Genomic DNA, 15,535 nt, shown 5'->3' on the forward strand with positions numbered 1-15,535 from the left:
TTTATTTCCCTGTTTAGTTTATCCCCTTATACCCTTTTTTTTTTTTTTTTTTTTTTTTCTTTTACATTGAATTGGTTGCATTTAATTCCCCCCCCCTCTGCTGTACAGCGCTATGGACACTTGGTGGCGCCATCTAAATATATGATGATAAATGGAGGCAGGGAGGAAGAACAGTCTGTCCTACAAGGACCGTGCAGAGCAGGAGTGTCATATGAGACAGGGGCCTATTTATAATTAAATACCTGAGGCATATTCGCCCCAATTTTTTTTTTTTTTTTGAAATGTGCCAGTTCCATCAGGAACTCATGGTCCATGTCCCCATTTCATAAAGCTGTGATTGCTGGACCCACCTGCTTCGCCACCTGGCAGTAGGACCACGGTAACGGTGATGAAGCTACTTGAGGAATATGAAGATGAAGAAAACGCTGATGAGGAAGATGACCAGCCCCAGGGCGAAGCAAAGCCTCAGCCTGTCCGCTGAGAAGGGCATCGGGGCCGGAGTTGGGTGAGTGGCTTCGGACAATTCCACCCTCCGGGAGATTCCTAGTAGGTAGGTACTTCTGATTTCTTGCATGTACCGGCCACCCCACAGTTGGCCATCGGCGGGGACCTCAACATCGGTGATGGTGAAAATGGATGAGCGAGGAGAGTGCATGTGGCCGTCAGAGAGAGAGGGCGAAGCTCTTCCGCTGGAGAAGCCGGAGCTCTCGGACTGGACGTCGTCCGAGCTGATGCTGTTCACTGCCCTCAAGGACGCTTGGCCTAAGGTTTCCTCATCGGTCTTTGATGCCTGGACCCCGGCTTCTGGTATAATACTGACCCTGCGGCAGAAAGGACACACCACGAAGGTCATCAGCAAGGTGTGGCACGCCAGCTTCCTCAGGCAGTGCAGGCATAGGCTGTGCCCACACTGTAAGGTCTTTGGCGCTCTGGACTTCGAACAGGCCCTGTAGGCCTCATAGCAGATGGCGCACTCCCCTGGACTGTCTGCGATCTGGAGAGGTGGCAGATCCATGACGCCCGAGGGTGCTCAGATTCTTCTCGATGCCCAAACCGAAAAGGCTGATCCTATTTTATTTAGTGAACGTCCCATTCATTTCGTGCATTGGAAGCTCCGCATGTACATGTCACCATCACTTGTACTATGATAAGGGGACCTCAGAATACTCAACGCTCGTAAGGCATTTCCTTTTTAGTTGGCCACTGGAGGAATCATTTGTAACTTTAATTTGTAGGACGTGCTTTTCCACTGCGACAGCGCACTCAGCGGTTTATTTCCAGTAAGATTGGATTTGCATGCAAGTTCATATAATATGCTTACTGGGGCTGGTGGATGCAGGATCAATTGATGAAAGATGAGACCTTCACTTATTAATCAACCCAACTTCTCAGATGCAGGCTATTAGGTACCATACAACAAGGTGCAGATGACTACACAGAGGATGCTCAATTGTCCAAGCAGCTGGCGGGCTAGGAGCCAATCTCTGTGCTCTAATCTTCCTGGTAGAGCCGGGGAGATTAATTAACACACAGCCGGCTCCAATCGCCGGTCTGTGACGAGAGTTTTCCACCAGCCAACTGATCAATGTCCAATCAAGTGTACAACTCAGAAGTTAGGATTCTCGATTTAACTTGCAAAACTCCTGGATCTCTTGCAGCTTTTCGGCTATGAAAACCTGTTGCATTGGGAAAACCTAGGTGCAGCAATGGTAGATCCTCCGGACTTCTGCTGCGGTGTGCCAGACCCTTGGACTGCTAAGGATGTCAGCGAGTGAGATGATGCAGTGTTCTGCAAAGCTCGTTTTATCCAGTGGCTCATGGACTTCGAGTCCATATACAGGGCACGGTTGGTGGGTTTGTTACTGACTAATGTAAATATTTGTGCTGGAGTGAGGACAGGTTGTGCAGAAGTTGAATAAGGTGTAAACGTCTGATGATTATTGAACTTTGTTCAAGCTCCTGAGGTCTGCTGTTGTCCTGACTGCTCTTTGAGCACCCAACGTTAAACGGTGGGGTCAAAGCAAGTTATCCCATTACTGCAAGGCACATAGTGTCCCTTCCTCTGAACAGCTGAGGCCCGCACTGTCGATCAGCATCTTTAAGGTCGAGCATGACCAAGGCTGTCTTGGACAGTAACTGACTGGATCTAAGACCACTTATTACTAGTGGAGGTATGCAGGCGGACCTAATCCCGACAGCCGGCTTCCCGACTGTCATATCCCGGGGCAAGGGTCTAAAGACAGGTGTCGATATGCCCCGGGGGACTTGGGTTTAGGCGGCGGGGAAGGGGGGGGTTAGGCACTGGGGGGGAAGGTTAGGGGGTAGAAATGCGTTAGTCAACACTTACCTTAGGACGATCGGGATTTCCTCCTCTGCAGGGATACTGCTGTCGGCATGGGTCCAGCGGTAAATCATACCGATTCCCTAGTGCAGGGGTCTTCAAACTTGGCCCTCCAGCTGCTGTGGAACTACACATCCCAGCATGCACTGCCACCTTTTTGATATAACAGCATGCTAAAACTATGTGCAGTGCATGCTGGGATGTGTAGTTCCACAGCATCTGGAGGGCCAAGTTTGAAGACCCCTGCCCTAGTGGATTACCACTAGTCCACTTTTGGCAGGGAATGCTGGGACCTGCAGTTCACAACAGCTAGAGACTCAGATTGTCTAACCCTAGTCTACAGTAGGAGGAAGTGCTGGGTACAGACCAGTGCGGGATAGGAATGTGAGAGAGCATTTGGTTGGGTATGTACATAATGAGAATGTGTTGGGCATTTAAATGAGTGAAGACCAATCTCTTACCACCGGGTCTGACACTATACTCGCACACTGGGCAGCTGATCACATAGTATTCTGAAAAAAAACCATTCACAACAAATCAGAGACTGTTGAGACATTGATCTAATGTCCATGCAAAGGCACTTTTATTATAAGTACAGGTCCTGGTGAGGAGTCAGAGACATCCCCATGCAATGGATCAGTGGCACAGCACAGTGTACACAGAAAGAACAGTCACTAACATCATGGAGGACACAGAATATATCAGTAGAGATCATTCTAGATATAGGAACCAGCAATGTGTTGCACAATGTACTTAGGAACACAAGTGTGTACAGGAGATACAAAACGTTTGGAAAGGAAACATATGTATATAATAGCCCTGTAGTCTGTGCATATACCTTTCTGTTTCACGGAACAACCATTTAGCGCTAGCGCGTTTTGTTGGTTTTTGGAGTGAAATGCGTTGGGTTGAACGGCTCACTGCTTTGTAGGCAGATGGGGTGGTGGTGATTATGTAATCACTAGACTGCTTGGGTCAGGAAGATGAAGCACTATAGCGTTTTTATCTTCCTTATAAGAAAGGTAACTTGCCGGAGTGAGTAATCGGGCGATCACAGTGCCCTATGGATGTTCTCCTTCAGACCACTTTAAGTTACTTTGTACCTATCCCCTGCACCTTTTATTAAATGTATTACTTTTTCTTACCAGTAGCTTTCTGAGTTTATTTGCCATTATCTTTAGATGGAGACAGCATTATTTAACCTTCTTACTTTAGGATATAAACCAGCTCTGGATTGGACAAAATTATATCCAAAATAAAAACTTTGTGCCGGATACGGTAGCAAAATAAAAATATAATCAGCTCTGGCAGAGGATAGAAAGCTAAAACATCAAATGAATATATAAAAAGTAAGGGATTAAAAACTGAGAAAACTGGAGTCTAGTAAAAGTTGCAGGGAGGCATGTACAGGCCAATAGATGATATCTTGTTTTAGAAGGTTAAGAACCTGTTTGGGGCACTGGTGCTGCAGCCGGCTATTCTTACCTGGGCAATAGGTGGAAACTTAAATGGAGGGTTATAGATGTAGTTGGGAAACATTAGCACAGCTTCTGAAACCACATCTAACTTCATGGGGTCTGTAGAATATATACCATGACATTAAAGCGGTCAATCCAGGGTTAAAGGACTCCTGCTCTGCAAACCGAATAAACCTCCGTCGCACATGACTGGTTAAAATGTGCAGGATGAGGTGAAGGCACCAGCCTGGCAATGATTTGCCCGTCACCCTGGGGGGGGGGGGGGACCAGAGTCCGTCAGCCTGGGGGGGGAACCAGAGTCCGTCAGCCTGGGGGGGGGGGGACCAGAGTCCGGTCTCAGCTGCAGGTCAGGGTTTGATCACATGGAAAATTCCTGCCTGTTGAACTGGACAATGAGGGAACACAAGGCTGCTGGGATCTGTCCTTTTCTCTGTCTTCTGCACGGTGCATCCAGAGGACGCGAATCAATGAATTGCTGGTTTAGGTTTTGCAATACGGGACAATGTTGATGGTTTGGAATCATCAGTGTCCCTATCGGAGCCTTGCGCAGCAGCTCAGTCTCGCTTCATAGCTCTGGCTGAAGCCGTCTCCCCAAATCGGCAACTAGTATGCAGCCTCCGCTTAGTTTTAAAGTACAGGGAACAAAGCTGCAATGTAAATGCCTCAAAAGTAATATTTATTCCCCAGTATTTTTATTTTAGGATTAAAATAATGATCTGATTCTGAAGAGGCCAGTTGTTACACCATACGCTCACCAGCTGCAGTGGAATTACACATCCTAGCACTGGCAGGAACAGCTGGAACTTGTAGTACCACCACATATAGTAAGTGATGGGCACCTATGCCCTAGGCAATTACTTCCTCTGGCTGTCGAGGCATGCTGGGACTTGCAGTGCCCAGCACAATGATTTCGCTTAATTAGTAAAAAATACTAAGGGGGGGAAATGTAATAGGGTGCAGGATTCTGTACCTGCCGAGATTTCGGCAAGTTAGCACTCAAATTTAAAGCGGCAATGTTTAGTATGCTGCTGCCACCGCATTAGCGTTTTACCGTAGCTGCGTCTGCGACTTTATTCTAGTATCAGCCCTGCTCCCAGCGTACAAGCGGACGTCTGACTGTGCAAGGACTGATGCGCCCACTTTGAGCGTCCTATAGGCGCTGTAATACTGCCTGGTGCGTCTTCAAGAGCTACCGTGGGTCACTCCACCACCCTCACGCTAGGTGCAGATTTTCCATCAGAGTACGGCGCCTATGTGAGCGGATCAGCATCTGTGTGCGCAAACATCAGCGGTGCGTCTCTGAATAGCCACCTCCCATGAACGACCAGCACGTTTCCAAGACACTTTGGATACCGTGAGTCTTAATCGCAACTACACCTCTGTACGCACAGGCGCCAAACAAGGTTTTAGACTCAGATTTGCGTCCGGTTGTTCCACTTTTTGTTAGAGAGAGCAGTTATTATTATTAAATCCTTTTTTTTTGCCCAGTGCCTTATGTCTATGTACACAAAAATATTAATAAGCGACTTTCTGGGCTCCTCCGTCAGTCCCTGATTCTGCACTAGAGCCGAGCCCCATAGCGCCTTATCTTACCAGCTTGCTGCCTCAGCAACACGCGGCCTCGGGAGCGCCCTGGACTTTGTACAAAACCATGTTAGAACTTGAATAGTAATCATTATAGTCGCCAAAAAGTTGGCAACCATGGATGGAGGGGGCTTATCCTATTTTGACCCATAGGTTAAAGTGCCCCTGAACCTAAAACGCAACTTTCTTTACATATAGAGTCTGGTTATTACCATTCACAGACTTGGAGATATTTGCAGTCACTGTACAAAGTTTTGTTTGCGGTTGTCAACAACCTTAGACTGAGGTAAGACCAGGACGGTGCCAGTCCACGCCATTGCTAACAGATACCTACACATGTACATAGTAAATAGTATTTCTTCACATTATAGATAGTTCACAGTTACCCAGCTAACATAACCATTCCTTTCCCCTTGGGACAGCAGGAGAGATGAGACTCGGGGAGGAGGGTGTTTGTGTGTAAGCAGCGGGTGCACCCTGACACTAAATAAGTCACACCACAGAACCTAATCACATTTCAGGACAGGGAGAAAAGCAAACGGATGGTTAGAGTTGCTGCCTCACAGCACTGAGCTGGTGGGTTCGTTCTCACCTGTGTGGGGTTTGTATGTTCTCCCTGTGTTTGCGTAGGTTTCACCCAGGCGCTCCAAACACATACTGGTAGGTTAAATAGCTTCTGACAAAAAGTAACCCTAATGTGTCCACGTGACAGGGAATATAGATTGTGAGATCCACTGGGGGCAGGGACTGATGTGACTGCCTGATATATCGCCTGTAAAGCGCTGCGTAATATGTGTGCGCTATACAGTATAAATAACAGTTAATAAATAAATTCATGGTTTGTGTTCTGGTCTCTTTGTTTCTTGTTAAGATTCACTAATCCTGTAATAATTAATCCGGTTTCCCAGCCCTTAATTCCTCTGAAACACACAGGTGCCTGATGAATCACACTGTAATCCATTATATATATATATATATACACACATACATACATACATATATAGTGTATATAAAAAGAGAGAGATAAACTAGGTGCACTCCTAGGGGATTGTTGACATATAAATGGACGACAGCGCTCAGTGACATCACCATTAACTTGCCTGAAAATTAGGTCTTGGAAGGACGGTTTATGACGTTAATGGACGGACGCTGAAACCCACCTGTACAATATATTATCGACGCTGTGAGTCCCACAAGTCAAAAGAGGAAGTAGGATCAAAAGAACCAACTATAACTGTATACGGTGCTACACAACAGCATATAAACAGAATATTACAAGCTAGTTAAGAGGTAACAATTGTCTGATGTTGTGCACAATGCAACTGTAAAAAATAATGCTCCCTGTACGCAGCGAGGTCCGACCTGTATTCTACAGTCGCTCCCGGGTGGAAGGAAGTATCCTCGTCGCAGCTTCCCTGACTTGAAATCACGTACAAGGCAGGGGAGAGGAATGACAGCCTGGGAGCGAGCACGCCGAAGAATACAGGGTGACTCCGCCCACATTTGCGCACAGGATGCACTTTTTTTTGTACGATATCTCCTTAGCGAGGGTAGTGTAGAAAAATATATATTTTTTTGCTTGTTTCCACTCACGTAATACATAAAGCGGCAGATTCAATTTAGCCAACTTCACGCTGCGCAAAATGTTGCTAATTACGGAAGGGAAAATCTTGCTCGTTTATTGCTCGCACCTCTATGGGGGAGTTATAGCGCTGCGGAATTAGTGTATTAGGGTGGCAGGGGTCCCGGACATGGGCCATCTACAGCTGTGCTAATTGGGGGCATCAAATCAGCATGAGTGACACCAACACATACATAGAGAGAGCCTGAATCTTGGAACCTAAGCTATACCCAGCTATATGACCTATCACAGCCTAAATCTGATTACAATGGGTGTACCTAGGCAGGGCCGGAGCAGATGCTCATGGAACAAGTCTGCAGACAGCTATGAGCGTAAGGAAATACTCATCATGAATACTACAATAAATAAATCTATGCTAGATATATATTTACATGAGAAATGAAATGTGTACAAACAGCTCATCCATCTGGATAATATGCCTTTAAATATTCCTTCTGTGGACATACTCAGTATCAGTATACAGAGCAGCCTGCATAGAAACGAGCCAGAGGAGAATTACCGGTCACACCTGAGATACTCTGCGCCACGGAACACAGTAAGTGATGTTAGGAGGAATGTGTATACAGATAATGCACCTATACGGCCTCACAATTGCTGCAGGTGGTGGCTGCATGTATGTTTCCATGTATATCCACTAGGGGGCAACACAGGGAATGCAAACTATTAAGCATCACAGGTGGTTGTACACAGCGCTAGTCTATATTGCAACTTAACCACAGAGCGAGCAGCTGGGAAAGTCACAGGTTAATACTCCGCAGACCCATCTCCAAACAATGAATCTAGCGCCTTCCTTTTACCCCCGTATATGCGATGAGCAGCCGTATCCTCGCTCTCTCTCTTAAGTGCTGTGGTAGATCCGAATGCGTTGCGTGATGTCTCTGCGGCACAAGGGGCATGTTTGGAGGGCATCTCCGCAGTTGGAGCAGCAGCACACGTGCCCGCAGGGCAGGAATATTGACTGAGCCTGAAACATAAGGCAAGAACCGAGGGTTAAAGAGTCAGTGATGCACAGTGCAGGTAGCCATTTTGTAGGTGGAGCCAACATTCAGCCTCCTTACTAGTTTACTGAGGCAGGAAGAGTTAGAGGTACTTTACTACACCTTCACTGGGACAGTATCGGAGGATAGAGCCCATCAGACCACTGTCCCAAGAGTCCATCCATCTACTTGAAAGACCATCAGATTACCGTCCCACCTAGGTCAGAGTCCATAAACCTACTATCCCACCTACATCAGATTCAGAGCCATCAGATTACGTCAAAGTTCATTAGACTACTGTTCGACCTACATCAGTTTTTTAGACTACTGCCCATCTACATTAGAGTCCATCAGACTACTGCCCACCTACATTAGAGTCCATCAGACTACTGCCCATCTACATAAGAGTCCATCAGACTACTGCCCACCTACATCAAAGTCAATCAGACTACTGTCCTACCTACATTAGAGTCCATCAGACGGGTGGAGTAGGTAATCCCGGCAGCGGCAGCCTGGCAAGGGTGAAGATCCCGATCGTCCCTAAGGTAAGTATCGCTAACCTAATTCTACCCCCTAACCCTCCCTTAGGGGTGCCTAACACTAACCTCCCCCCCAAGTGCCTAACCCTAATTCCCCCTCTAAGTGCCTAAACCTAACCCCCCCTTTCCCGCTGCCTAAACCTAAGTCCCCGGGGGGGTGCATAACCTGGTCCCGGGGGTGCCTAACCCCCCCTTCCCCTAGCCTAAACCTAACCCTCCTGGGGGGGTGCCTAACCCTGTCCCCCCTGGGAACCCTAAATATGCCGGGTCTCGGTCTTCCGGCGTATGGTCAATGACAAGGGTTGAGTTTTCGACGCCTGTCATTAGTACCACGCCGGGATTAGAGGGTCTGGAAGCCGGCAATTGGCATTTAGACCGTAGGCTTCCAGACTACATCCCCATCAGACTACTGCCCCATCTACATCAGAATCCATCACCCTACTGTCCCACCTACATTAGAGTCCATCAGACTACTGTCCCATCAGTAACAGAGTCCACAAGACTGCTGTCAAATCTAGTTAAAAAATAATCATTCTACTGTCACGACTACTTTAGAGTCCATCAGACTACTGTCCTACCTACTTCAGAGTCCATCAGACTACTGTCCCACCTACATTAGAGTCCATCAGACTACTGTCCCACCTACATAAGAGTCCATCAGACTACTGCCCACCTACATCAAAGTCAATCAGACTACTGTCCTACCTACATTAGAGTCCATCAGACGGGTGGAGTAGGTAATCCCGGCAGCGGCAGCCTGGCAAGGGTGAAGATCCCGATCGTCCCTAAAGTAAGTATCGCTAACCTAATTCTACCCCCTAATCCTCCCTTAGGGGTGCCTAACACTAACCTCCCCCCCAAGTGCCTAACCCTAATTCCCCCTCTAAGTGCCTAAACCTAACCCCCCCTTTCCCGCTGCCTAAACCTAAGTCCCCGGGGGGGTGCATAACCTGGTCCCGGGGGTGCCTAACCCCCCCTTCCCCTAGCCTAAACCTAACCCTCCTGGGGGGGTGCCTAACCCTGTCCCCCCTGGGAACCCTAAATATGCCGGGTCTCGGTCTTCCGGCGTATGGTCAATGACAAGGGTTGAGTTTTCGACGCCTGTCATTAGTACCACGCCGGGATTAGAGGGTCTGGAAGCCGGCAATTGGCATTTAGACCGTAGGCTTCCAGACTACATCCCCATCAGACTACTGCCCCATCTACATCAGAATCCATCACCCTACTGTCCCACCTACATTAGAGTCCATCAGACTACTGTCCCATCAGTAACAGAGTCCACAAGACTGCTGTCAAATCTATTTAAAAAATAATCATTCTACTGTCACGACTACTTTAGAGTCCATCAGACTACTGTCCTACCTACTTCAGAGTCCATCAGACTACTGTCCCACCTACATTAGAGTCCATCAGACTACTGTCCCACCTACATTAGGGTCCATCAGACTACTGTCCTACCTACTTCAGAGTCCATCAGACTACTGTCCTACCTACTTCAGAGTCCATCAGACTACTGTCCCACCTACATTAGAGTCCATCAGACTACTGTCCCACCTACATTAGAGTCCATCAGACTACTGTCCCATCAGTAACAGAGTCCATAAGACTGATGTCAAATCGACTTCAATGTGAATCACTCTACCGTCCTACCTACTTCAGAGTCCATAAGACTACTGTCCCACATACATCAAAGTCCATCAGACTGCTGCCCACCTACATCAAAGTCCATCAGACTACTGTCCACCTACATCAAAGTCCATCAGACTACTGTCCACCTACATCAAAGTCCATCAGACTACTGTCCACCTACATCAAAGTCCATCAGACTACTGTCTCACCTACATTAGAGACCATTAGACTACTGTTACATGTCACATCTACATCAGAGACCATCAGACTACCATCCCACCTCCATCAGACTTCTGTTCCATCTACAGAGACCATCAGACTACTGTCCCACCAATAATAAAGTCCACAAGACTTCCGTCACAGCTACTTCAAAGTCCATCATGCCACGTACTGACTGCCAGGAATCAAAGCACTCCACTTTACTGGAAGCCCTTCTGTTACTCTATTAAATAAATTGTGATATATTCACTTTAAGACAAACCTCTTGCTCCATGCACACCACACATTCGGAGTTCCTGTTAGCCACATCCGGTAAGGGCAGCATGGCTGTTGTCGGGCTGGGCTGGTTGGCTGCGGGGGAACTGGGCTCCGGTTCGCGAGGCATTACTTTATCCAAAGATTTGGGCACTTCTGCATTCATGTGAAATAAGAGACATACAATAGTATAGCGAAAGAACAAGCCAACACAAATTCTCAATGGAATAAAAATAAAATTAAAAAATTAACAAAAGTAATCACAGAAAACCTCTTGGAAGAAAATGCAAGCAAACATTTGTGCCCCACAAAAACCAGAAGTTTTGAGAACAGACCACCGATAGACTATTTGGCCCATTTAGTGAGCCTAGTTCTCTTGTTAGTGGGTAACTCTGAAGGAAGATAGCCGTTTATCCCAAATATAGTAAGATTACATTTCAGTCCTGTTTCCAAGACAAGGACAATTAAGACATTACCCATCCTAAGTCTTAGAATCTCTCCGGCTCGTTCGATGATGGCTATCTGCAGGCCAATTTCCTCGACTCCGATCTGTAGTAAGAGAAAGCGGACTGAGTTATGTTTTCACAAAATATTTTCCTGTTGGGCATTGAGAAGATGACCAGAAAACCATTATCTCCAACTCTATGGCAAGCTGGAATACATGATCAGCAATAAGGCAAGATCCAAGGCCCTTCACCAATAAAACACCTACCTTCTTAAGATCAGCAGGTTCCATCTTCGCCAACATCTCCAGACAGAACCTATGATGTGCGAATATTGGCATATACTTCTCTGCTGAAAGCTCTTTCAGAAGATCCACCAGCTCTTTTTCTAGCCCTTCCTCCTAAGAGACAACCACAAGACAATGAGTTTCACTGCATACTAAATGAGAAGTGAGGTCTACCAGGTGATGGAGCACCAACCTGGAGTCTCAGTGACAGCGGCTTCTGGTTCAACAGGCGCTGATACTGGATCAACCAGTAGTTTTCCTGCTTGGCTTCACTCTTTGCATCCATCTCCAGCTAAAGGAAGATGCAGACAGCACATTAGAAAGCCAAGCCCATCCACAACAGAGCCAGGCCGAGAAGGTCTCTTGGATGTTGTCCATCAGTGGTCACAGGGAGACTCTGATTTGTCTTTAGGGACAATGGGGGAGATGTACTAAGCTCTGAAAAGTGGAGAGGGATAAACGACCAGCCACTCAGCTCCTAACTGTTACAGGCTGTGTTTGAAAAATGACAGTTGGGAGCTGATTGGCTGGTGGTTTATCACTCTCCAGTTTATAACTTTACATCTAGCCCAATATAGGATAACTGAGGCTTACAACGCCCATCTATACGTATAACACGTTCACAATTACTCCAACGTCCAGCCAGGATCTCCGGCAAACATCGGACTCACCAGCACGGCCAACAGCTCCTCTTCCCTCTGCTTCTTGTCCTTCAACAACTGCTGCAGGAGGTCACTCAGTGCTCTGCGCTGCTCCGAGATTATCTCCTGATGTAATTAATGAGAAACTAGTTATATACGAGATGAAATGGGGGAGGGCCACCCAGTGCTGGTGCTAGGTGTCTTGATTTGGTGGCATCTGAGGGGTGAACGCCTTAAGGGCAAATAATGGAATAAGCGTCCCACAAGTTCCTAACACATCGGTCAATATTCGGACGCTGTGCTAAATGTTGCTCGTAGGAGATGTGGAAAAAACCAGGGCGGCAGCAGGGGCGGGTGTGATCTATGAGTGGGAAAGAGCAAGAATGGATCTACCTCTGCTGGTGGGAAGCAAAGGTACAATAAAGAAAAAAGAAATGAGCAATGATATGACCCCTGTCTCCTTACTACCCCACCTAACATTTAATGGGCTTGCATTACGGTCGGTGAAGTGTGTAGTGTGAGGCGGACCTTACTTGCTAGGAGTGAAAGATCTGAATTGTTTGGTACATATAGGACAGCTTTTGGGAGGTGCCTGGGAGTTAGGACTTCCTTGGATTTGGGCCACTAGGTTTCTGAGGCTGGTGTGTTGGGATGTGAAAGAAAGGCATGCTGGGATACAGAGGCCATGATGTGATTAAATGTCGGGATGCAAGTCTGGAGATCAGGGCTATGGAGCAGATGTACAAAGGCCTGACCAGCTGCTGTCATAGGGTTATTGAGCAGGGAGATGGGGTCTGGTGGTTGCATGTGGGCCGTGGTGTTGTGGTAAAGAGGACAGGTGCTGGAATACAGAGGCCAGAGAGGCCAGCTTGAGTAGTGGTTGATGAGGACAACGCGTTTTGCTTGTTCCACTGGGGTGGGGCAGTTATAATAGCTGCATTATCATATCCCTGTCAACTCCACAGTCCCTCCCCTCACCGTAATCATCAAATGATGTAATCACAGGTCAAAATATATATATATTTTGGGGAGAGAAGATTTCAAAGCAATTAAAATGCAGTGGCATGACCTGAAGCAGGACCTCTTAGCCTATGGTGTTGTTTGTTATATCGTGTTATATTTATATGTGCTTAGGACTTAACTTAAGATCTGATCACTTTTAGTTCCAAGTAATAATAAAAAACAGCAAATATGGTTCTACAAACATTCTCTCGCCACTGTACACGCCAAGTAGGATTGAGATGACCCACGACCATTGGATTTGGCCGCCCTCCACCAGGTACACACAACAATACACTGAGGGCCTCATTTACGAGACGCAATCTGGCTGAGGCGCAGCACAAAATCTTCTTTTTGCTGCGCAGTGCGCCTAGATTTGGCCACTTGGGCCTAGAGTGCTGTGTATAGGCTTACAGAGCAAGGTGGCATTTGAAGACGAGCATCAGTTTACGGAGTGACAGGCAGAGTGAGGGGACATTACTGGCATCCAGGCAATGTATAGTTAAGTGCCCTAGATGTGCAAAACAACGATTACTGGAGCGCCAATACCGAAATCCGAAAAAGTGGTGGAGAGGGCAAATTTTTAAGTGCATTCCATGCCGTGTAGTAGGATGTACAGCCATTTTCACTCCCTAAAAGGAGACACAGATGGCAGAAATGAGGACTTTTACTTTACTTTTAATGGGACCTGGTTTTTGGCAGCGAAACGCGTTTCCAGGTGCACTTTGCACAATGTCAAACAAATCTTCAAACAAAAATGCCACATGTGATAAATTAGTGATGCCCCTTCCTTCTGGCGATTCATTTAAACAACATAAATGAGGCTAAACCGAAGAGAAAAATGGAAGAGATAATTTAAAGAAAGGGGCAGTTCTGACATGGTGGGATGTGGGACTTGTACAGTTGTCACCAGGTCATGCCTTGAAATAAGCATTTATGTGTTTTGTGCACAAAGCCATTGAAGTAAAGGAAGATTTTTCCTCATCTTTGCTACCCTAGGAGCAATTCCTAGTCTGCGGAGAGGAAGCATTCATCCAAGCACACCAAAGCAAATCCAGTGCGTTTTGCAAAAGCGTGTCGTAAGTGAGGCCCAGTGAACACATACAAACACAAATCTCCGAGAGGATTAAGAAATACACAAATAGGACGTTTTCAGAAGAGGACATCAATTTCTTTAAAATGAAAAGAAAAAAAAAAGACCCAGTTTATGGACCTGTCGTCCACACACAACTAATCAACCGAATTGTGAGCTGCGCCAATATCCGCAAGATGAAGAAAAAGAAATTCACAGAGCACAGAGAGTGCAGCCATTTAGTGCACTTCAGTGATGTTGCTGGTTACTGAATGTTGGGCCAACCCACAAAATGGCTGCCTCTACTGTGTGTGGGCTACAGATTATATTAAAGTGGGATTGGCTGTTCTTGTTCATTAAACCACACTGGTTAACAGGAGACTCTGGTTACCTATATTAGTACTTTTATATACATTTTATTAACTTTTTTTTAACTGAACATCACTAAAGCTCATAATGCACTGATTCACTACGAATCGCAACTGGGATTGCGCGCACAGTTCAACTGCGATAGTATGCTAATCCATTGCGTTCGCTATGCCGTCGCAGCACAACATAAGGAAGCCCACTTTACCTTACACACATCCGTAATGTTTAGCAAGACGGCAAAACCATCGGTAACATCGAGAACAATCGGAGCCCCAAGCAGACTTGCACAAGCTCTGACCTTACTCAGAAATTGGTAATTTCATCGCACGCTATGGGTGCTCAAGCTGCGTAAGGCACCGCAGTGGATAAGTTACGCACGCCCATGCAACGGTGTTCCAACGCACTGGCACGCTTTTTTCGTTGACCCTCCCCCCGTCACCTCCCACAAACTGCACTTCCTGTCAATCTCTCTGCGATGGGTCTGTGTAGTCACTGCAATCATTGTCCCAATCTCAGTGGCCGGTCCGTGCACTGCGGTGCATTTGCATGCGCAACAAACGGCCAATTGCGTGCGTAATCACAGTTGCGAACGGTAATTGATCAGGCCCAGAGTGCCTTATTTTCAAAATGGAGGCTGGTAAGCAACTAATCAGATTATAGAGAAGACAATGAGGGTGATTCTTAGAAAGTGTATCAGCCACTAGAAAACAACTGGGAGTGTTCATTAAATTGTTCATTGACACAATAGTGGATGCACTGAAGGTTTTAAGACAAAAATGAACCTTCACGCATTTCGCAAAAATTTAGGGAACACACAGAGACGAGACACAGGACCCCCAACCTGACAAACTGTTAGTGACGTAACAATCAGTAATGTGTCTTACTGCCAGGGACACGTAGGAAACACAAAATTAATAGACGAACAAGGACAAACCGAAGAGAAAGAATTAGGACCAAAAACAAACAAACCTAACAACCTAGACTGTTGACTTATAATGTTACTAAAAGGCAATAAATGTGAGACCTAAAGACAGAAAGTCACTGTAAAAATGACAACTAT

The 15,535-nt window shown here is 46.5% G+C and overlaps 1 protein-coding gene across 3 annotated transcripts in view; it reads right to left on the minus strand.

Moving 5' to 3' along the window:
- Window positions 1-2,902: 2,902 nt before the first annotated feature.
- The window catches only part of LRSAM1 (leucine rich repeat and sterile alpha motif containing 1), a 55,423-nt gene continuing 42,790 nt past the window's right edge, over window positions 2,903-15,535 (minus strand). For all 3 annotated transcript variants that reach the window (XM_088459130.1, XM_088459129.1, XM_088459128.1), the window contains 6 exons: window positions 12,066-12,161; window positions 11,588-11,686; window positions 11,377-11,508; window positions 11,141-11,213; window positions 10,672-10,820; window positions 2,903-8,009 (listed from right to left, as the gene is read on the minus strand). In XM_088459130.1, coding sequence (XP_088315256.1) covers window positions 7,884-8,009; window positions 10,672-10,820; window positions 11,141-11,213; window positions 11,377-11,508; window positions 11,588-11,686; window positions 12,066-12,161 — 675 coding nt within the window. In that variant the 3' untranslated portion in view covers window positions 2,903-7,883. The remainder of the gene's footprint in view (window positions 8,010-10,671; window positions 10,821-11,140; window positions 11,214-11,376; window positions 11,509-11,587; window positions 11,687-12,065; window positions 12,162-15,535) is intronic.

This window comes from Taudactylus pleione, unplaced genomic scaffold (assembly GCF_031769625.1).
Source record: "Taudactylus pleione unplaced genomic scaffold, aTauple2 ptg000897l, whole genome shotgun sequence".
In the NCBI taxonomy this organism is placed as follows: domain Eukaryota; kingdom Metazoa; phylum Chordata; class Amphibia; order Anura; family Myobatrachidae; genus Taudactylus; species Taudactylus pleione.